Genomic DNA, 24,563 nt, shown 5'->3' with positions numbered 1-24,563 from the left:
AGCGCTCAGCCTCGCCGTAGCCCCCACTCCTCCCTCAGGTCCTCCCAGGCCGCTTTGCTCCTGATCTTATCTGTTTGGCTCCCAAAAGGCTTTGAGTTTGCTTCACTAGAAGTGTTAGCAGAAGCCCAACATTGGAGTGGGCCCTGGTCGGAGGTCTGACTTTGCTAAACTGACCTTTTTAATCTGATGTGCGTCTAAGTCACCGAGGGCAGACCCCTCCCCACCACTAAAGGTATCATTGGGCTGCACCCGCAGGAGCTAGCCTAGCCCTGCGTCTGACCTGAGTGCCCAACGTCCTGAGCTGACATGGCAGGAACCCTCGGGGTTTCCCAGCTTGAGTGTCAGATGGTTCGGGGTCTCTCTCCTGAGGTGACGTCCAGCCTGACCCTCGGTGTTCAGCCGTCTCCTCGACGTGTTAGGCTCCTGGACCCACGTCACATGCTTCCTTCCCCGTATTCCCAGCTCAGGGGTCATGGTGGTCATGAGCACCGTGATGTCTGAGTCCCAGAAACACACTGGCTCCTTCTGGGCCAGGTCCCAGGCAGGGTGATGCGTCAATTTATGTGTTTTATTTTAAAAAAAAAGACTGTTTTTCTCTCTCCTCTGTTAGAGACAAATTCAATGCCTTACAGAGACAAAATGAAAAACTGGAAGAAAAAAGCATGGCTCAGCACAAGTTCCATGATCCAGCGCCAAAGAAGTGAGTTGATTTAAGCGTCAGTAGCTTACACCCAGGACAGAAAGCTTGCTTTTTCACGAGTGGGGGAGGCTGTAGCACCTAGAGCAGTGGCCAGTTTGTTGGGCCCGTACCTTCCGCTGTATGGCAGGTCCCTGTGTGCAGGTCCATCCCAGCATGGAAAGAATTTAGAGTTTCTTTCAGTCCCGCCCTCAGTTCTCAGGGTTATCCGATGAGGGATGGTGAATGCTGCTGGCCAGGAGCCTGTTTAAGGGCAGAATCGGTGCTTTTAGAGCCACTAAAGCAGGCATATCAGCTTTTGTCTCAAGATTGCCGGACCTAGAAAATCATGCTTCTGTTTTGGGAAGGAAGCTTGGGGCGGATACCTGGACCAGCACCCCTGTCTTCAAGCACAGGAACCTTTTGTTCTGCCCTCCATTCCTCTGGGTTCACTGGACCTCCCCAGGGCAGGTTCACAAACACATTCCCTTCCCCAGAGAGCAGCAGCCCGGTGGTGGGCCAATTTGACCCCCAGGACTGCCAGCCTCCGTCCAGCAGGGCTTCCCCCTGGGCCCGGGCCTGAGCCCAGGAGCAGGGCCTTCCCATTGTCCTGTCCCAGCCCAGGCTTGAGGTCAAATCACCATGAGTCCCGCATGGCCTCTCTGTAGAAATCACAAAATTTCAGAACCTCCGCCTGACCCTTCTGTCGACAGGGAAATTGAGGCACCGATGAGGAAATTGAGTGGCTTGTGTAAGCACAGTGCTGTTTCATGGCAGAGCCAGGACCAGAACCCAGCTGTGGTCCTTGTTACATTAGAATGCTTCATTTCCTGTTAGCTGCAGTGAATTACCTTTTACATTCACTATGTTCATTTATTTATTTATTTTTCCAATCCTCACCCGAGGATATATTTCCCATTGAGATTTAGAGAGAGTAGGGGTGGGAGGAAGGGAAAGGGGAAATGAGAGAGGGAGACAGGGTAGGAGGGAGGGAGGGAGAGAGAGAGAGGGAGATAGAGAGAGAGAAGGAGAGAGAGAGAGACATCTATGTGAGAGAGACACATCAATTGGTGTCCATCTTCATACACCTTGACCGGGGCCGGGGATCAAACCTGCAACCCAGGTATGTGCCCTTGTTGGGGGATCAAACCCACCACCCATCAGTGCTCAGGCCGACGCTCAACCACCAGGCAACACCACCCAGGGCTCACTGTTTTTAATTCAAACGGCCCACTCTCCTACCCTCTTCCCCTCACCCAGATTCCTCAATGACGAGAATGGGCAGAGTATGCCAGCCTATTTCATGTATTATTACACCTAGCAGAAAATGAGGAGGTCCCTGACTCTTTCTGAAAATGGCGTTTTGGTGGAATTTTGCCAACCAGCATGATTAGGTCAGCACGGCACCACTTCCTGCACTTGGCACAGTAATCAAGAGCTGAGAGCTGGGTGTGAAGTTCTGTTTTCCCGAGGGGCTAGTGTGGGTTCCTGCCATTTGAAGGCCTCCACCACCCCTGGGTCTGTGCAGATTAACTGGACATTGTGTGCCACCTCCTGAGCCCCAGGGGGGATGAGCATGGTGATGGAAACGAGCACCCTCATTCTGAACCAAATTAAGCGCCACCTTCTCAGGCTGGTGATGGAAATCCCAGCTTGAGTAGGGCACCCAGACACCTGCTGGAGGGGCAGTGAGGCTTGGTTGTGTCCTAAAAACCTACTTCTTACAGGAAAAAGCACTGGATTGGAGCCAAAGTCTTAGTCAAACTCATCAAACTAAAGAAAGGGGGATCCAGAGAACGACCAAAGTCAACCCCACAGAGGCCTCCCTGGCCGCTGGGGTCCTCAGACCAGGCCTCGCCCAGTACTTCTCAGCCTCTTCAATCGCAGCTGGAACCCCTCGAGGCCACCCCATGCTGCTCAAAGGTGACAGAAGAGCAAGACACCTGCAGGGGGCCCAGGGGAAAAGGTAGGAAGGGCTTACCTGGCTGCAGGCGGGAAGTGAAGGGGGGAGGGTCTCAGGTCTCCCTCAGGGATGGGAGAACCAAGGAGACTGCGTGCTAGGTGTGTACATGCGTGTGTGTGTGTGTGTGTGTGTGTGTGTGTGTGTGTGTGTGTAGGAGCCTGAAGGGGGCATGCCACACACACCACATCTGTCTCCTTTGGTATGTGAACACCCAAGTAGGAAATATAAACCCCCGTCAGTGTGGCTGCATGTTCTCCCAGAACAATTCAGGTCCTTCAGCATGAGGAGCCTCACAAATCATGGACACTGTGGTAGGGACTCCAATATCCAGAACTGATCTCCACACAGTTCCTGCAGAGATAGCTCCACAGTGGATGTTTCCTCCAGGCCACTTCTGTAGGGAGATCCCCGGTGCATTTAACAAGTGATGGACAGCTGCAAGGTCTTCAGCGAGGCCTCCTGTGGCTCTGATCTTCCTGTCACTGTGACAAGCGGGTCCAGTTTTCTTCTCTGACTTGATCTGGCCTTGAGTCCTGCCACCACAGTGTGCACTGTACCTCATCATTCAGGGTTGTCATGTGGAATTTCCAGAGCTTTTGAAGTGGATTCCTACTTGCATGTGCTGTATGTATTTCATCGAATCTAAGAGGCTGTCAGACAAGGGTGCTCACATAAGAAGAAGATAAATGGGTTGTGGCAGTGACGATTTTGTCACAGTTGCCACCTGGTCGACAGTGACTGTGAGACAGGCTCGAAGCTGCATCCTGATTTCAGAGATGTTAAGGTTTGGGAGAGGGGGAAAGTGCATCTTACTTGCCTTAAACATGGCTTAGTTTTCAATTTACTTTTAAATATCATGTTCTACATGACTTACCTATAAACCTGCCAAACGTGCATCCTGAGCATTTAAATTTTATGAAGGACACCAGGACTTCCTGAAGACCAACCCAGGCCTGAGACTCATGCCCTTTCAGGGGCAGCTGTGACAGCAGCACCAGGGCCCCTGACAAGCCGCCTCTTGAGTGTGACCTGTGCACACGCCTTTCTGGGTGACATTCACCACTTCGGGACCTGGTGTGTCCCTCGAAACTCATAAAACACAATGTGTACATGCATCCATACTAGTGTTTGGGGACTAATGCTTGCATTCCAAGTCTTTACAGGAGGTGAATTAGGTAAAATCCTCACATGCAGGGAAATGATAACAAACTTATTAACATTTATCTAGAGGTATCTGTTGCCTCTGGTTTTCATACAGGATACATATTTTTTTTCACACTCACACCTCCCCTTGTGTTATTGTCTAAGTTGAGTTAATTAATGATAATCAGCCGAATTGACTTAGCAACCCTTTCAGAGAAAAGATGCTTGACTGCCCAGGCTGGTTTTTCTCAGTGGTTAGAGCATCATCTCTCATATCACAGAGTCCAGGGTTCGAGTCTGTTCAAGGGCAAGTACCTGGGTTTCAAGCTCAATGCCTGGCCCGGTCAAGGTGTGTGGGTGGCACCCAATCAATGTGTCTCTCTCACAAAGATGTTTTTCTCTCTGACTCTGTGCCTCCCTTCCACTCTCTGAAAAAAATATCCTCAGGTGAGGATTAACAAAACAAAAAAATAGGAGAAGTAAGATGGCTGTTGACAGGACTGCAGGCTTCTAGATAGTGTGAGAGTGAGAGAACGAAAGGAGAGTGCATGGAGTATCAGTATTTGTGAGTGAGGGACAGCTATACTCCAAGGGACTGTTGGGACTGGCGGACTGGCCGCCCATGATTGGGCAGACTCTACAGCAGCTGAAATCTCTTCTGGAGTGGCCAGCTCTGCTGTAGAGACCAAGCCATCTTGTAGGGGAGATGGCTGTGATTAGAGACGGACTGTGATCAGAACCCCAGTCTTACCTTCAACTGGGGAGATCTCGGATGCTTCCTGGGACTTTAAAACCAAGACTTCCAGGGACCAGTTATCTCAGCTGCGAATCTAGGAATGCCAGAACTCCAACCTCCCCGACCACGGGCACCTGGCAGGTTTTCTCTGAGGGAGACAAATGTGCGAACTCACGGACAAGCCCTGTGCCTTGTCACAGAGCAGAAGGAACAGCTGAATCAAAGAGCACTCACCTGGAACTGGCAAAGTAAACACAGCTGGCATTGCCTGAAGAAAGTCAGTGCAGGAGACAGAGAGCTACATAACCAGAAGCACTGAGAGGAGAGATCATGGGGAGACAAAGAAACAGCCCGCATACAAAAGAAAGGCGGACTAACCAGAAAAGGAAGGAAATGAAATGAAGGCAAGCAGTATGACAGAGAAAGAATTCAGAGAAGTGGTCATAAGGTCACTTAAAAGGATGGAAGACACATTCAACAATATGTGTAGGAACCAAGAAGAAATGAAGAAGAAGCAAGAAGAAATGAAAAAATGACATCGCTGCAATAAAGAACTCAATAGAAAGCATCAACAGTACACTAGAAGAAGCGGAGGACCACATCAGTGTGCTAGAAGACAAGATAGGAAAAATACCCAAGCAGAGCAGCATCTATACAAGAAACTTAAAAAACAGGATGAGAGCCTAAGGGAACTTTGGGACAACACAAAAAGAAACAACATTCGCGTAATAGGGGTGCCAGGAGAAGAGGAAACTGAACAAGGAATAGAAAATCTGTTTGAAGAAATAATGACAGAAAACTTCCCTGATATCAGTAAGAAAAAGCTCACACAGTCCCAAACAAGATGAACCCCAAAAGATTGATAACAAGACACATTATAATTAAATTGGCAAACACCAACTACAAAGTAAGAATCTTAAAGGCTGCCAGAGAGAGACAGAAAGTTACCTACAAAGGATCTGCCATCAGACTATTGACTAATTTCCCAACAGAAACACATCGGCCAGAAGGGAATGGAATGAAATATACAAAGTCATGCAAAGAAAGGGTCTGAATCCAAGAATACTGTATCCAGCAAGGCTATCAATTAAAATTGAGGGTGAAATCAGGATCTTTACAGACAAAAAAAGGACTAAGGGTGTTTATTACCCCCAAACCAACAATGCAAGAAATGCTAAAGGGTGTGCTATAAAAAAGAAGAAATAGGAAGGGAAGAAGGAACACAGGCATAAAGAATAAAAATGGTGACAAACAAGTACCTTTAAATGTAAATGGATCAAATGCCCCAAACAAAAGACATAGGGTAGCTGAGTGGATAAGAAAACATGACCCATATATCTCCTGTCTACAGGAAACTCATCTTAGAACAAAGAACTCACACAGACTGATGGTGAAAGGTTGGAAAAGGTTTTTTCAGACGAATGGAAATGAAAAAAAAAAAAAGCTGGGGTAGCAATACTTATATCAGACAAATTAGATCTCAAAGTGAAGGCCATAACAAGAGATAAGGAAGGCCACTTCATAATACTAAAGGGAGCAATACAACAAGAAGATATAACTCTCGTAATCATAGAGGCTCTCAATAGAGGAGCACCCAAATACATAACAAAACTTCTGGAGGATATCAAGGGAGAGATTGACAGGAATACAGTCATAGTAGGGGACTTTAGTACCCCACTAACACCACTGGACAAATCCCCTAAACAAAAAGTCAGCAAAGAAACAGCAATCCTAAATGACTCACTAGATCAGATGGAATTGACATCTTCAGAACATTACACCCCAAAGCCACAGAAAATACATTCTTCTCAAGTGCACATGGGTCATTTTCAAAGATAGACCACATATTGGGGCACAGGTAAAGTTTTTTTTCAAATTCAAGAAGATAGAATTCATATCAAGCATCTTCTCAGATCACAATGGCAAAAAAGTAGAAATCAACTCAATAAAAACCATTAAAAAATCAAAACCTGGAGGCTAAATAGAATGCTTTTTAGTAATGATTGGGTTACCAAAGAGATCAAAGAAGAAGTAAAAAGCATCATGGCAACAAATGACAATGAAAACACAACATCCAAAATCTATAGGACACAGTGAAAGCAGTCTTGAGGGGGACGTTCATAGCTTTGCAGGCCTATCTCAAAAAAACAAGAAAAAATGGTAATAAATTATCTAACCCTACAACTCAAAGAATTAGATGGAGAGCAACAAGAAAATCCCAGTGTAAGCAGAAAGAAGCTAATAATAAAGATCAGCATGGAGATAAGTGACATAGAGACCAAAAAAACAATAATAAAGTTCAACAAAACCAAAAGCTAGTTCTTTGAAAGGATAAACAAGATTGATGAACCTCTAGCCGGGCTCACCAAGAAGATAAGAGAGAGAGCCCAAATAAAATTAGAAATGAAAGAAATGAAGTAACAACCAATCCCACAGAAATACAAATGATTATGAAAAAGTACTTTGAACAACTCTATTCCAACAAAGTGGACTACCTAGATGAAATAGACATATTCTTTGAAAAATACAAGCTCCCAAAACTCAATCAAGAAGAATCAAAAAACCTGAATAGGCCAATGACTCCCGAATAAATTGAAGCAGTGAGCAAAAATCTTCCAGCAAACAAAAGCCCTGGTCAAGATGGCTTTACAGGGGTGTTCTACCAAGCATTTAAAGAACTTCAACCTGTCTTCCACAGACTATTTCAAAAAATTCAAGAGGAAGGCACACTTCCAAGCTCTTCCTATGAAGCAAGCATTACCCTAATTCCAAAACCTGATAAAGACACCACAAAAAAGAGAACTACAGGCCAATATCCTTGATGAACATAGATGCAAAAATCCTCAACAAAATTCTAGCAAATAGAATAGAGCATTACATTATAAAGATCATACACCATGACGAAGTTGGATTTATTCCGAGGATGCAAGGATGGTACAATATCCACAAATAAATAAATGTGATACATCACATAAACAAACTGAGAGACAAAAATCACATAATCATATCAATCAATGCAGAAAAAGCATTTGCGAAAATCCAACACCCTTTCTTGATAAAAGCTCTCAGCAAAGTGGGAATAAAGGGACCATACCTCAACATAATAAAAGCCTTAAATGACAAACCTGCAGCCAACATCAAACTCAATGGGCAAAAACTAAACTCATTTCCCCTACAAATGGGAAGAAGACAGGGATGCCCACTCTCACCACTCCTGTTTGAAATAGTACTGGAAGTGCTAGCCATAGTGATCAGACAAGAAAAGGAAATAAAAGGCATCCAATTGGAAAAGAAGAAGTAAAACTGTCCTTATTAGCAGATGACATCTTACTATATATAAAAAACCCCAAAGACTCCATTAAAAAACTACTGGACCTAATAAGTGAAGTTGATAAAGTAGCAGGATATAAAGTTAACACCCAGAAATCTATGGCCTTTTTATACACTAATAATGAACTCACAGAAAGAGAAGCGAAAAAAAAAAAAGAAAAAACAAAACAAAACAAAACAAAAAAAAAATCCCATTTACCATTTCACCAAAAAAAAAAAAAAATTAAGATACTTAGGAATAAAATTAACTGAGGACATAAAAGACCTGTACTCAGAAAACAACACAACATTGAAAAAAAAGAGATAGAGGAAGATATGAACAAATGGAAGAATATACCATGTTCATGGATTGGTAGAATCAACATCATTAAAATGCCCCTACTACCCAAAGCAATCTATAAATTCAATGCAATCACCATTAAAATACCAATGGCACACTTCAGAGATCTAGAACAAACTCTCTAAAAATTCATCTGGAATAAAAAAAGACCCCAAATAGCTGCAGCGATCTTGAGAGAGAACAATGTAGGAGGGATCACAATACCAGATAGCAAGCTATACTACAAATCCACTGTTCTCAAAACTGCCTGGTACTGGCACCAGAACAAACATAAAGACCAGTGGAACAGAACAGAGAACCCAGAAATCAACACAAGCCAGCATGCTCAATTAATGTTTGACAAAGGAGGCAAGAGCATACAATGGAGACAAGAGAATCCCTTCAATAAATGGTGTTGGGAAAACTGGACAGATACTTGCAAAAAAAATGAAAATAGACCACCAACTTCCACCATACACAAAAGTAAACTCAAAATGGATAAAGGACTTTAAGATAGGAAACCATAAAAATCTTAGAAGAAGCAATAGGCAGCAAAATAGCAGACATTTGTGGTAGCAATATCTTTACTGATACAGCACCTAGGGCAATAGAAACTAAAGAGAAAATAAACAAATGGGACTACATCAAAATAAAAAGCTTCTGCATAGCAAACATACACACACACACACACACACACACACACACACACACACACACACACACACAACTATCAATAGAACAACATGAAAACCCACTGCATGGGAGAAAGTATTTGCCAGTGTTATCACCGATAATGGTTTAATCTCCAACATCTACAGGGAACTCATACAGCTTAACAAAAGGAAGATAAACAATCCAATAAAAGGTGGACAAAGTACCTGAATAGACACTTTTCAGAAGGGGACATTCAGAAACCAAGAGACATATGAAAACATGCTCCAAGTCACTAATCATCAGAGAGATGCAAATTCAAACGACAATGAGGTATCATCTCACACCTATCAGAATGGCTATCATCAACAGTTCAACAAAGGACAAATGCTGGCGAGGATGTGGAGAAAAAGGAACACTCGTGCACTGCTGGTGGGAATGCAGACTGGTGCAGCCACTGTGGATAACAGTATGGAGTTTCCTCAAAACGTTAAAAAGGGAACTCCCATTTGACCCAGTGATCCCACTTCTAGGAATATATCCCAAGAAACCAAAACCACCAACCAGAAAGGATACATGTACCCCTATGTTCATAGCAGCACAATTTACCATAGCTAAGATTTAGAAACAGCCTAAATTCCCATCAACAGATGAATGGATTAGAAAACTGTGGTACATCTGCACAATGGAATACTATGCTGCTGTAAAAAAAAAAAAAAAAAAAAAAAGAAAGAAAGAAAAGAGGAGTTCTTACCATTTGCAACAGTGTGGATGGACCTGGAGAGCATTATGCTAAGTGAAATAAGCCAGTCAATGAAAGAAAAATACCACATGATCTCACTCATTTATGGATAATAAAGAGCATTATAAACTGGTGAACAAAAATAGATACAGAGGCAGAGCAGCATGGAACAGACTGTCAAACTACAGCAGGAAGGCTGGGGAGGGTTGGTGGGGGAGGTAAGGGATCAACGGAAGGACTTGTATGCATGCATATAAGCATAAACAATGGACTCAAGATACTGGGGGGTAGGGTAGGCCAGGGGAAGGTCAATGGGGAAAAAAGGAAACATGTAGAACTCTTTGTAATACTTTAAGCCAGTGGTCGGCAAACTGCGGATCTGCGGGCCGCAGCTCACGAGCCACATGTTGCTCTTTGGCCCCTTGGGTGTGGCTCTTCCACAAAATACCGGCTCTTTCACAAAATAACCGACTTCTGTGCATGGGCCACAAAGTCTCAATCGCACTGTATGTGCATGCCCGCACGTGGTGTTTTGTGGAGGAGGCACACTCGGGGGCTGGAGGGGAAGGGCAGGGAGCTGCATGTGGCTCGAGAGCCTCGGTTTGCCGACCATGGCTTTAAGCAATAAAATAATTTTTTTTTTTAAAAAAAGATAAAGAAACAACTGTTTGGATCCATGAATGAGCAGGTCAGTGGTAGATATTAGTAACGGCAGCCATGTAATGGGGGCTCTTTCTGGGCTCAGCACCCTTTAGCTAGTTTCACACTTTACATCTCTCCTTTAGTTCCAACTGCCATGTGAGGCAGGTACGATTCCTATCCCCTTTCCAGGGCTGGGAAAGTGAGGCTTGACAAGGTTAAGCACTTGCCCAGAGAATAAGGGGTGGTGCTGGCATCTGAACCTGTGCCTGACAGATTACAGAGCCTGAACTCTTAAACACTGTGAGCACTGCCTGCAGTTGAGGCTGCTTTGGTGCCTGAAGGTGCTGACCAAGCCTGGGGCACCAGCATTGCATAGTGCAGTGATGGCGAAACCATGACACGCGAACTCATTTTTTTGGTTGATTTTTCTGTGTTAAATGGCATTTAAATATATAAAATAAATATCAAAAATATAAGTCTTTGTTTTACTATGGTTGCAAATATCAAAAAAATTTCTATATGTGACACGGCACCAGAGTTAAGTTAGGGTTTTTCAAAATGCTGACAGGCAGAGCCCAAAAGGTTCACCATCACTGGTAGTGGGTTCCTTCTCCTGTGGTGTGAGCTGTGGCCACCAGGTGGTGATGTGGAGAGAGAAATAATGGTGGACCTGCTATGAACTTGAATCCTAAGTCAGAAATCAGATAAGTCAGTTACGCTCATGTACATGACATGTTCAGGAAGTTAGGCCAATTGTCTGCTCTGATGAGACTCCATAATTTAAAGGTCATGAAGTGTAGGTTTGCAGTAGAAGATGCATAGGGATCTAAATGGGAATAATTCTTGACGTTGACAGTATTTTGGTCTGAAAAAGATGAATTTCAAACTCATCCTTCCATAGAGGCTGTTTGAGATGCACAAGGACTATTAGTGAGCAGTTCAGGTGGCCTGTCCCATTGCAGCAGCCAGAAGCACACCAGGAAGTGTCCCAAGGTGTTCGAAAAGGAGCAGGAATTAGTTGTGTGAGAGCCAAGTTGCCAGGGATCTTGTCACTAGGGTGGAGGACTAAGAAAAACTGGGTCCTAAACCAATAAACATTCTTATTTAATAATTTAACACGTTGAAATTGAAAAATAGTCTAAGGCATTGGCTCCTAGAGCAATATAGAATCCTCCTCACGTGCTAAGTAAAGTCTGGGCACAAGGATGCCACTAAATTAATTAAGTGGGGTCAAAGCGTAATGGTTCATCGAGTCCTGATTCTGATTGTGCTGTGGGTATTGTTTCCAACTCTCCTGGGCAGGACAGGACTCTGATTTCCCAAGAACATTTAGCTAACGCAGTCATTTGTTATTCATTTCATTTATTTGCTGTTTTGTTTTGTTTTTCCTTCCTCTCTTGGGTTATCGGGGGATCACAATTTAGCAACTCGGCACATAAAGAGTCGCTTTTGCAGAAGTGGAAGTGAGGACAAGGCCAAGTCTTCATCAGCCCGGCCGGCTTTCTGTAAACGCCTGAGGTTCTGGACCTCCTCTGACATCAAACCTGCTTCTCACTAGCCCCTCCATTTCTCAGACAGTGGGGATTTCAAATCCATCAGTGTCTTCACAATGTACCTGCCTTCATGTCTGAAATTCAAAAAACAAACAGAAAAACAGTAGCTAAAGGCCAGATGACCCATAGTGGACCCTTCCTCCTGACCCAAATTCCAAGCCAAGCTTAAAGTAGCCAACCTGGATTCTGACTTTAAAGGAGACCAGTTGTCTCAGACTCTGGACCTGACTCCAGCGCAGCGCAGTGTTAGGGGAGGTTTGGGGTATCCATGGCCAGGTTGTCTGTGCTAAGTGAGGCCCCGGGCCCAGTGCCGCCCCCTCTCTCGCACCTGCAGGCTTGTAGACCATGCCCCTGTGCAGTGCAGAACTCATCAGCGGTCGCTATGCTTCCGAAACTGCGCACCTCCTGTCAAGTGAGATTTTTCAGACTCATTTTTGGGCCGCTAACTTTAAATCTGCTGCCCTTGTCTCCACCTTCTGAGTCAGAGCACAGAATCTTGGCTTTTGCAGAGCAGTCCATTTTTAGATGTGTTCTGTGTTTTGAAGAATTTACTGCTCCACTCAGCATCTCAAATAATCGGATCGATGTTGCTCAGCCGGGGTTCAGCCCAAAGTGACGTTTTAGGACTGTGCTGAGGTCCTCTGACGTCTTGGATGCTACTGTGAGGGCAGCAGTGGACAAACAGGACATCAGCTCAAAGTCACCGTCAGCTGGGAGCGCTGGTCCACAGAAGCCTTTAGCTACTGCATTGTTTTCTGTCTTCAGCCATCCTCATACCATCTCCATGATTTTGCAAAGTCTATTTCACCTGAGTGATACTTACATACTTCCCCTTGAATCGACTTGCAGTTTCCACTTTATTTTAAAAGATTGTTATCCGTACCATAAATGGAAAACCACTATCATATAAACACAAGGTCACCGTAAAAGTAAACGGGTGATTCTCACACTGCTCCTGTCAGTTGATGTGGCACTGACTTTGTCACATGCATCCCTCTGATTCCTGGGCTGCTGTGTGCTGGTCCCCTGCCTGCCTGCCCAGCATGCTGTTGGAAACGCGCACTCTCTGCCCTGGCTGCTGTCTGGCGCATCCGCCTCCCGGCTACTGCTCACTCTGACTTCACGCAGTGGACGCCTGTCAGATTCATCCCACCAGACTTGAATCTTGCTTCTCATCAAGGTTATCTTTCAGAATCCAAATCTCCCCTTGGTTTCAATTGCAAAGCTTGGGTGCTTAAAACTTCCCCGTGAGTCCAGACACTGGGTGGCTGAAGGGCAAGGGCAGCAGGTCCTCGGAGAGTGGAGAGCCCAGAATCCCCACAGTGGGCGTGGCTCCGGGACCATAGCCCTCCGGCTGCCTGGAGCAGGACACTGTGCAAAACAGCCTTGTCCTGATGCTCTGAGGAACTCCAACCACATTCGTTTTTCATTTGTATTTGGAGAGCCATCCCCTTTCCTACTACGAGGTAGTCCAAGGTCTTTTAGGTTTGTTTTTGCTCCCAAATGTTGCTGTTTTCATTGGGGTTTTATTTAACTTGGACAAGAGTATATGTTCACAGTAGAAAACTCAGAGATTGCAAAACATACAAGGTAAAACTCATTCTTGCAATCAGTCACCATGAGAGATGAAAACTTCTTAAACAGATGATTATTAGGGTGGCAGTGAACTTCTTTCTCAAATCAGAAGGGAAGCCCGTTTGCAGGGTGCACATCCCGGACCTTGAGGGCCTGGCCCCAGGTCGGGAGTGGTCCTGAGCAGCCACAGGCCAGGTCTACTCATTAGTGATCAGGGATTGAGGGACACGGCAGGGGGGCCAGTAGTGAATGTGTTGGACTTTTACCAACATTTTTTTGAGCTTCCTGAGCTCACCCTTTATTTCCTCCCGGCTGCTGGGGATTCACACTGTGAGCCATGGTTAGAGCCAGGGCCGGCATCCTGGGGCCTCCAACTCAGGCTGCCGCCAGGGCCCCCCCTTAGACCACAGACTGTGAGGCACACAGCCCAGCTTTTGTCCCTGGGCTCCCTGGCCCTGCTGCCTCTGCTTTTAGGCCTCAGGTGATCACCCCAACTTGGCATGGGATTTTGCAGCCTCATTTCTCACTGTCCTTCTCTGCCCCAGGCCCTGGGGACCCAATACCAAAGGGAGTGGCCCCACACAGAGGCAGCCTTGACCACACTCGAGGAGATGCCTCCGCTGACCCAGCCACCAAGCCCCGGCCATCAGAGCTGGGCTCCGGGGCCTGTTCATCCTCAGCCATCACTACAGCTCCTTCCAGCTCCACCTCCACCTCCCGGCACCCAGGCCGCACCCACGGTGAGTCACGGGTCGCTCCAGAACCAAGAGGGATGAGCATCTCGGCCTGAGGTCCTTCCCAAAGACCCCGGCTCACAGGGGCAGGAGGCGCCTCCCAGACTGAGAGGTGATCAGCAGGTGGGTGACGCTGTGGACAGGTTTGGCATCCCACAGACACAGGTTCAGAACTCAGCTCCGCCTACAGCTGTGCGACTTTGGGAGGGTAACTCAGCCATCTGGACGGCTGGGCCTGAGCCCTGGGACCCACACCACTGCTCAGAAATTGGTAGCAACAAGTGGCTCCTGAACGGAGGTGAACCAGAGTTTGGGCTAACTTCAGGCAACATTGGAGGTTTATTCTCCGGGAGGAGACTTGACAGGGTCCCTGCCCTGGAGGCCAGTCCATGGCGAGGAGGGCAGGTGTCCTAGACTGAAAAACAAGGGGATTCAGGGAGGATTGACAGGTTGGATGCCTCCCAGATGCCAGTAGCCTTGCGTGCTCGCACCTTACATGGGAAATTATGGTCCTCTTCAAGGCATCTGATTAGCGGGAGACTCTCCCAGCAGGGTAGTCGGGTCATATGTTCCAGGGGGAGCCCATGAGAGGTCAGGGTTCCCGGACACCTGAGGAGCGTCTGCAACACCAGAGACAAACCAATGTGAGAGCAACAGGGTCAGCAGGCATTGGGCAGAGACAAAAGCTTTACAATGCTCATCATGACAGCAGAGTAAACCACTTTGCACGGTGCAACCAGGGCAGGATGCTATGAAAAGGAGCATCTGGGGATGAGCACTGGGAAATTTAAAATGTGCAACAGATGGGAGAAATACAGCTTAAAACTTAAAAAGACATTCTGCTTATGACCTAGAGATGACAGCATCTGAGGACAGCAGAAGAGCTGGAAATGACCGCCCCGGAGGTGTTAGAAACTGACAAGAAGAGAAGGGGTTATGATTTTTCATCATCTTAACTCCCACTGGACCCTGGGAGCTATGACAAGCATAACTGTAATTTGACAAGCCCAGCAAAGACAGACAGGGCCCCGGCTCTCAACGCTGCCTGGCTCAGCTTCAGGACCTGGCCCCTGGTTTACAAATCAGGAGCACCCCTGGGAGAAGGTGAGGTGAGTGAGCACAGGGCAGGAGGCAGTCCCTCTGTGCTCCTGGACAGACACTGAAACGGCAGCCAGTGACTGTTGGGTGTCAGGGTGCTGTGCCCTGTGCAGCTGGGACGGGCTCGCTCTGTGTTCCTTGTGGCCACTCAGCAGTCGGCCCAGTCTCCCAGGCTCTGCAGAGCGGAAGCCCTGCCTGGGCTCCAGCAGGAGCCGGGAGCACCACCTCCCCTGGGCCTGCCAGCAGGCTGTGTGGCTCCAGGCCCGGCCCTCCAGGCGAACCCTCTGGCTGCCTCAGCCTGGATCCCCCCTGAGCCAGAGCCCAGGCCTGTTCAGATGCCTGCGGAGCCTGCCCCAGGGCCCCCCATACTGCACGCCCAGCACTGCCCACGGCGATTCCTGGCAGCCCAGTGCTCACGCTCAGGGGGACCTAGAACTGTCTGCAAAATGGAGACCCTGGTGTCCCTTTGGAGGGGACCCAGGGCTGCTGTCAGAGAGCAGCTGGCAGGCCTGAGGCACAGGGCATCCTAGTCCTTCTCAGGGAAGAGCAGTGACTGGTGGCCCATGGATTCCCGAAGTTGCTGGTGAGGAGCTGCTGGTGCAGGCTCATTCTCTAGGGAACCCGCCTCCTCCCTCAGGTGGTGGTTCTTTCCTTTACCTTCCTCCAACACCCCCCCCCGCCCCCCGCTGGAGAGCCCAGGCCCCTGGGAGGGGATTGCTCTCAGGGCCCTGCTTTGGGTGCAGCTGGCCCTGGACGTGGAGGGGCTCCCGGGATACTAAGTATCAGCTGCCTTTGCTGCATGGCCCTTAGGCCAGGACACTGCTGTCCTTTGGAGTCCCAGTCATTGCGCAGGCGGAAGAGTGATTTAAAGTTAAGTCAGAGAGAGTCCTGAGTGTGAGGCAGTCCCAGCGGGAGAAATGGGGAGATATAGGACATGCAGGGCACGTACTCCCTAAGGGCAGGATCCACCCATCCCTCCCTCCTCCAGGAGCTGGACACGACCACGACTCAGGGCTGGGCCAGAGTCAGAGGTGGCCGTCTGGCAAAAGGCCCAGGTTCCCCGTGGATGTTCCAGGTCTGCTGACTCACCAGCATTATGTTCTCCACGGGCTAGAATTCAGATGACAGCCCCTATGAGCAGTCCCTGGAGCTCCAGTTCCCCACCACAGGCAGCACGGGGAGTGGGCGGTGCGTGGTGCCCTTCAGCCTGTGTTCTCAGACCTGTTTCCATCAGCAGTGCTTTTCCTTCAAGCTAAGGCCTGTGTGCAAGTCCCACACACAAAGGAGGTGAAAGTGGAGGTGTTATGCTGAAGCGGGAATGGGGACCCGCAGTTCCTCAACACCCCTTCCCTGTCTCCCCGAGGGGCCTAAGCATGCAGCTCCTGCTTCCATCCCTCCGTGATGGGGAGTCACTCTCCTGGAGGCTTGGACTGCCCTTTCCTGAAGGAAGGCCTAGTGGCCCAGGCAGAGAGCACTGATTGCAGGAAGGTCTCACTTTCCTCACCTGGATTGGAGTTGCCCTGAATAGCTCCCAGTGGTAAATTTCATCTTAGAAACTGGTGGAAACTCTTGCCATCTCATGGAGGCAGAAGGGAATCAGGGAATGAGACCAGCCTTCTCGACCATTAACAGTCGCTTCGGGTCTTTATAATTTCCAAAGAACAAAATCCTAGGAGGGTGGGGAGCTAACTTTTTAATTAAAACAAAAACTGAGAGCGTTTACATTGGCTTCGGCTTCTGAAGTATCAACAATAAGTGCAGGAGGAGCCCTATCTCCCACCCTCCCATTGCCTAGAAAGCTCCATGGTGCTGGCATGGGCTCCTGCAACTTATGGGCAGAGACAGGCTCTGTGGGGGGCAGTGTGACACTGTGGAGCCCACCCTCTTCACACTGGGTGGAGGGTAACACGACAGGAGGAGTCGGCCACTGTTCTTGGAAGTGTCACCGAGGGGCCAGATTTATGCTGAATCCGCTGAGGAAAGGGATTGTCTTCCTAAGTGTTCTGATTCCTCGAGCTTCTCTCATCAAGAGACAGAGGCAAAGGGGTGGGCAGAGCAGGGCTGGAATGGACGGAGGCTTTGGGAGCCGCTGATCTGTATCACAGTTGCCTTTCAATGACACATCCTTTTCCAAGAGGAAGGTGGGTTTTTTTGTTCAAGTTTTTCCTTCTGAAAGAGGGGGCTCATTCTGCTTCTGTGCTCTTCAGGGAAACCAAGTACTTGTTGACTCACCCCCAAACCCCGCTGCTAAGAGGCTTTTTCTGGTGCCTGCTATTTGGGGAGCGTGCCAGGGCTGGGGACCTGGGAGCCCTGTGCCCCAGTGAGTCCAGAGCAGACTGCTTGGTGGGGCAGGAAGCAGATCCGCTCCTAGTGTGTCCCTGGTTATCAGTGCAGTTCAGCTCAACACCAGCTGTGTGCAGGGACGACGAGCACACAGTCCCTGTCCCCAGCTGTGACTGTGCAGTAGGACCAGTCTGATGATACCGGAGGGGGGGGGGAGGGGCTGCGCCGTGGGACTGCGTGTGCTGGAGTCGTGGACCAGGAGGGGAGGTCTGCAGGCCTGGAAGGGACCACCTGCCCTGACCGGGAGGTGCCGCCCTCCCTGCAGCAGGTGCTCCGCCTGTGATCCTAGGGAGGCAGGGAGGGCTGCCCTAGGCACGCTTAGGCGGGCACACACCGCAGACAGGAGGGCAGCTGCCCCACACTTGTCACAGGGGAGGTCTGATTCTTTTCCCTTCGGAGCAGATGTCAATTTGAAACAAAAAAGAGAAGGAGCTGAAGGACAGCAAACAGCCATGGAAAGCCAGCACGTTCTTTCCTCCTGAGACCCCAGCACCCGCCCCTCGGACCACCGAGGGGAAGCGGGCCCTGGAGCAGGCACAGGCTACATTGTGCACACGTGGCGCACACACTCTGCCCTGTGCTGCCTCCCACCCTCACCAGGTGCCACTGTCCTGGTCTAGGCAGGGTGTTTCCATGTGTTCTAGAAAGCTCCATGTGTAGTAAGGGTGGGCTCCACACCCCTCCAACCCTTCGCCTTCCCAGAGCCGCCCTGTTTGGCCTGTACCGGAGTTCTGCGTGAAATTTCCTTTGTTAACAAAATTGTTTGAGCCCAGCCCCAGACCTCACAGACACAGAAACACAGGCTGTCATCCCGTACAGCTCATGCCCACTGTGCACGGGGCCAGGCACTCAGGGGAGGCAGGACCCCTCCTGGGGCATCTCCAGAATCCGAGCTGTGCTCCTGGGGGTGCTCCCCTGAACTGTGACAGAATCGCTCTGTTATGTCCTTGTTGTCAGACTGGAGGGCTTAGTGTGGGCTAGACTGGGTCATCGGCCCTTTCAGTTAAGAATTGTCCTTTCCGAGAGATTCAACAAGATGGCGGCGATATAGGCAGACGGCTCACAGGTCGTCTCCTGGAGCAAATGGAGTGAGCAGCTGAAACTAATAACACCCACGCCAGATTGGTGAAACTACTCAGCTGGTGAGACGGTTTGCAGCCGGGAAGGGCAGAGCTCCCCTGGAAAGGTAAAAAACCAGGGATCTGGTCAGGAAAGTTTGCCAGACCTCTGAGCCCAGAGGGTTAGAGGGAGACCGCGTGGCAGATAGCAACATCCCTTGGGACAGGCACGGCCCCTGACTGGGGAAAGGAGATCCGCAGGATTCCTGGCGCTGCCGGGGGATTTGAGAGCTGGGTTCTGTAATCACGGAGGACTGAGCCTACAGGGGAGCAGCCTGAAGAGCTGACCAGAGCATGCAGTGCCAGTAATAGAAGAGCTTGTAGAAAGTCAGCCTTCCCTGTTTCCGCGGCTGGCGTTTACTTGTTTATTTTCACTGAATCCTGTTCGTAAGACATTCCGGATACAGACACTCACCTGTGCTGAAGAGAGGGAGAAGGTGCAGATGAGTGCAATCTGGGGAGAGACTGAGGAGAGAGGGGGGGCCGGGAGAGGTGGCAGCGGATTGAGTCCTGAGACACCCCTGGGCCCAGGATCAGGGCAGCCATCCTTTCCAGAGGGTGGGACTCCCCTACCTAGCCCCCAGGCAAGGAGCACAACCACACCCAGATTCCACCCTGAACGAGATCAAGGATTAAAATAATCTGATCAGTCCCTGGGAGTTAACAGGGTCTGGACTATAGAGGGATTTTCAATCCCAGCAACAACACAGAGTGGTACCTGGTACGTGGTGCCTTGTTGTGTTGTATTTTGTGCCTTTAAATCAATGCAGCAGATCCAAACAACAGCAGCCTCCTGAGCACCACACCCTCTGTCTGAGGAACAGCAGCTGTACCTGAAACCTACCCCCACCAGCCAGAAGAACTACCACAGCTGTGAACAGCACCCACCAGAGGAGCTGCTGCCAACTGAAGAGCAGCTGCTACCGCAACTGCCTGAAGAGCAACCACAGACCAAGGAGTCACTGCCACCCAGGGAGCAGCCACTGAACGACTCAACTTCTAGATATGTCAGTGAGATCAAACATGGGTAGACAAAGAAACCCCCAAAGGAAAGAAAAAGAGGTCTCGCCAGAAAAGCAGCTAAGTGATACAGAGGCATGCAACATGACCGAAAAAGAATTCAGAATAAGGGTCCTAGAGTTCATAAACTGGACAGAGGAAAAAATCAATAACATATGCAAGAAGCTAGAAGAAACAGATGAAAAAATCAACAACTTAAGTAAGACCCAAGAAGAAATGAAGAGCGATATAGCTGCAATAAAAAACACCATTGAAAGTATCAACAGTAGACTAGGAGAAGCGGAGGACCGAATTAGTGAATTAGAAGACAAGGAAGCAAAACACACCCAAACTGTACTGCAATTGGAGGAAAAATTAAAAGACAGGAGGAGAGCCTAAGGGAGCTCTGGGAAAACATAAAACGAAACAACATACGAATAATAGGGGTGCCAGAACAACAGAAAGAGGAACAAGGATTAGAAAACCTACTCGAAGAAATAATATCAGAAAACTTCCCTGAGGTGGGGAAGAAAAAAGTCACACAAACCCAGAGAGTCCCAAACAAGGTGAACCCGAAAAGACCCACACCAAAACACATCATAATTACCATGGCAAATGTTTAGGACAAAGAGAGAACCTTACAAGCTGCAAGAGAGAGACGGAAAGTTACATACAAGGGATCTCCCATTAGATTATCAAATGACTTCTCAACAGAAACACATCAGACCAGAAAAGAATGGACTGAAATTTACAAAGTGATGCAAAGCAAAGGACTGAATCCAAGAATACTCTATCCAGCAAGGGTATCATTCAAAATTGAAGGGGAAATGAGAAGTTTCACAGACAAAAAAAGGCTAAGGGAGTTTATCACCACCAAGCCAGCAATGCAAGAAATGCTAAAGGGACTGGTGTAAAAAAAAGAAATAAAAAGCTCAGAAAGAAAACAGCCACACTAAAAAAGAAATGGCTACAAACAAGTACCTTTCAATAATAACTTTAAATGTAAACGGACTAAATGCTCCAACCAAAAGACATCGAGTGGCTGAATGGATACAAAAACATGACCGATACATCTGCTGTCTACAAGAGACACACCTCATTAGAAGGGACTCACACGGACTGAAAGTAAGGGTTGAAAAAATGTCTTTCAGGCAAATGGAAAGGAAAAGAAAGCTGGGGTAGCAATACTTATATCAGACAAAATAGACCTCAAAGTGAAGGCCATAACAAGAGATAAGGAAGGCCACTTCATCATACTAAAGGGATCAATACAACAAGAAGATACAACTCTGGTAAACATATATGCACCCAATGCAGGAGCACACAAATTCATAAAAAAAAAAACTCCTGGAAGATATCAAAGGAGAGATCGACAACAATACAATTATAGTAGGGGACTTAAATACACCACTGACATCACTGGATAAGTCCGCTAGACAAACAATCAGCAAAGAAACAGGAATCCTAAATGACTCACTAGATCAGATGGACTTAATAGACATCTTCAGAACACTTCACCCCAAAGCCACAGAATATACATTCCACTCTGATGCTCATGGGACATATTCAAACATAGAGCACATATTGGTTCACAAGCAAAGTCTCCCCAAATTCAAGAAGATTGAAATCATAAAAAGCATCTTCTCAGATCATGATGGCATAATATTAGAAATAAACTACAATAAAAACAACCCCAAATACTCAAACACTTGGAAGCTGAATAGCATGTTATTAAATATTGATTGGGTTACCAATGAGATCAAAGAAGAAATCAAAAATATCCTGGAAACTAATGACAATGAAAACACAACAATCCAAAACCTATGGGACACAATAAAAGCAGTCCTGAGAGGGAACTTTATAGTTCTACAGGCCTATCTCAAAAAAACAAGAAAAAATGGTAGTAAATCATCTAACTCTACAACTCAAAGAATTAGAAAGACAGCAACAAGAAAACACCAGAGTGAGCAGAAGGAAGGAGATAATAAAGATTAGAGCAGAAATAAATGACATAGAGACCAAAAAAACAATACAGAAAATCAATGAAACCAAGAGCTGGTTCTTTGAAAGGATCAACAAGATTGACAAACCTCTAGCCAGACTCACCAAGAAGCAAAGAGAGAGGACCCAAATAAACAAAATAAGAAACGATAGAGGCGAAATAACAACAGACCCCACAGAAATACAAATGATTGTTAAAAAATACTATGGACAGCTCTACTCCAACAAACTAGACAACATGGAGGAAATGGACAAATTCCTAGAAAAATACAACATTCCAAAACTCAATCAGGAAGAATCTAAAAATCTCAATAGGCCAATAACTATGGAAGAAATTGAAGCAGTCATCAAAAAGCTTCCATCAAACAAAAGCCCAGGACCAGACGGCTTCACAGGGGAGTTTTACCAAACATTCAAGGAAGAACTAAAACCTATCCTCCTCAGACTACTACAAAAAATTCAAAAGGAAGGAACACTTCCAAGCTCATTCTATGAAGCCAGCATCACCCTAATACCAAAACCAGGTAAAGACAACACAATGAAAGAGAATTACAGGCCAATATCTCTCATGAACATAGATGCCAAAATCCTCAACAAAATCTTAGCAAATCGGATCCAGCAGTACATCAGAAAGATCATACACCAGGACCAAGTAGGATTTACCCCAGGGATGCAAGGATGGTACAATATCCGCAAATCAATAAACGTGATACATCACATAAACAAATTGAAAGAAAAAAACCACATAGTCATATCAATTGATGCAGAAAAAGCATTTGACAATATCCAACACCCATTTTTGATAAAAACTCTCAGCACAGTGGGAATTGAAGGATCATACCTCAACATAATAAAAGCCATATATGACAAACCCACAGCCAACATCATACTCAATGGACAAAAACTAACACCATTTCCCCTAAGAACAAGAACAAGACAGGGATGCCCACTCTCACCACTCCTGTTCAACATAGTACTGGAAGTATTAGCCATCACAATTAGGCAAGAAGAAGAAATAAAAGGCATCCAAATTGGAAAAGAGGAAGTAAAACTGTCCTTATTTGCAGATGACATGATATTATACAGACAAAACCCTAGAGACTCCATCAAAAAGCTACTAGACTTAATACATGAATTTGGCAATGTAGCAGGATACAAAATTAACCCCAAGAAATCTGAGGCATTTCTATACACCAATAGTGAACTTTCAGAAAGAGAGATTATAAAAACAATCCCGTTTACAATCGCACCAAAAAAATTAAGCTACCTAGGAATAAACTTAACTAAAGAGGTAAAAGACCTCTACTCAGAAAACTACAGGACGTTGAAAAAAGATATAGAGGAAGCCATAAACAGATGGAAGAACATACCGTGTTCATGGATTGGTAGAATCAACATCATTAAAATGTCCATGCTACCCAAAGCAATCTATAAATTCAACGCACTTCCCATTAAAATACCAACGGCATACTTCATAGATCCAGATCGAACTCGCCAAAAATTCACCTGGAACAAAGAAAGACCCTGAATAGCTGCAGCAATCCTGAAAAAGAACAAGTAGGTGGGATCTCAATACCAGACATCAAGATGTATTACAAAGCCACTGTTCTCAAAACTGCCTGGTACTGGCACAAGAACAGGCATATAGATCAATGGAATAGAATAGAGAGCCCAGAAATCGGCCCGAACCAATATGCTCAATTAATATTTGACAAAAGATGCAAGAACATACAATGGAGCCAAGATAGTTTCTTCAATAAATGGTGTTGGGAAAATTGGACAGATATATGCAAGAAAATGAAACTAGACCACGAACTTACACCATACACAAAAATAAACTCAAAATGGATAAAGGACTTAAATGTGCGACAGGAAACCATAAAAATTCTAGAAGAATCCAAAGGCAACAAAATCTCAGACATATGTCGAAGCAATTTCTTCACTGATACAGCTCCTAGGGCACTTGAAACTAAAGAGAAAATGAACAAATGGGACTACATCAAAATAAAGAGCTTCTGCACAGCAAAAGAAACCATCAACAAAACAAGGAGAAAACCCACTGCGTGGGAAAACATATTTGCCAATGTCATATCTGATAAGGGCCTAATCTCCAAAATTTATAGGGAACTCATACAACTTAACAAAAGGAAGATAATCCAATCAAAAAATGGGCAAAGGACCTAAATAGACACCTTTCAAAAGAGGACATTCAGAAAGCCAACAGACATATGAAAACATGCTCAAAGTCACTAATCATCTGAGAGATGCAAATCAAAACAACAATGAGGTACCATCTCACACCTGTCAGATTGGCTATCATCAACAAATCAACAAACGACAAGTGCTGGAGAGGATGTGGAGAAAAAGGAACACTCGTGCACTGCTGGTGGGAATGCAGACTGGTGCAGCCACTATGGAAGACAGTATGGAGTTTCCTCAAAAAACTAAAAATGGAACTCCCATTTGTCCCTGTGATCCCACTTCTAGGAATATATCCCAAGAAACCTGAAACACCAATCAGAAAGGATATATGCACCCATACGTTCATAGCAGCACAATTCACCATAGCTAGTATCTGGAAACAGCCTAAGTGCCCATCAGTAGATGAATGGATTAGAAAACTGTGGTACATCTACACGATGGAATACTATGCTGCTATAAAAAAGAAGGAACTCTTACCATTTGCATCGGCATGGATGGAACTGGAGAGCATTATGCTAAGTGAAATAAGCCAGTCAGTGAAGGAAAAATACCACATGATCTCACTCAGTCATGGATAATAGAGAACATTATAAACTTTTGAACAATAATAGATACAGAGGCAGAGCAGCCTCAAACAGATTGTCAAACTGCAGCGGGAAGGCCGGGGAGGGTTGGGGGGCAGGAGGGAGGGGGGTAAGAGATCAACCAAAGGTCTTGTATGCATGCATATAAGCATAA

General features: G+C 46.6%; 1 protein-coding gene across 1 annotated transcript in view; it reads left to right on the top strand.

Moving 5' to 3' along the window:
* The window catches only part of LOC132213926 (protein Daple-like), a 135,968-nt gene that overhangs the window by 32,547 nt on the left and 78,858 nt on the right, over positions 1-24,563 (top strand). Inside the window, exons 19-21 of the mRNA XM_059660802.1 lie at positions 611-700; positions 2,404-2,642; positions 13,876-14,070. Of these exons, the coding sequence (XP_059516785.1) occupies positions 611-700; positions 2,404-2,642; positions 13,876-14,070 (524 nt within the window). The remainder of the gene's footprint in view (positions 1-610; positions 701-2,403; positions 2,643-13,875; positions 14,071-24,563) is intronic.

The sequence above is a fragment of the Myotis daubentonii genome, chromosome 12 (assembly GCF_963259705.1).
Source record: "Myotis daubentonii chromosome 12, mMyoDau2.1, whole genome shotgun sequence".
Classification (NCBI taxonomy): Eukaryota; Metazoa; Chordata; class Mammalia; order Chiroptera; family Vespertilionidae; genus Myotis; species Myotis daubentonii.
The sequence above is the reverse complement of the archived record's forward strand: the minus strand, read 5'-3'. Positions and strand labels throughout refer to the sequence as shown.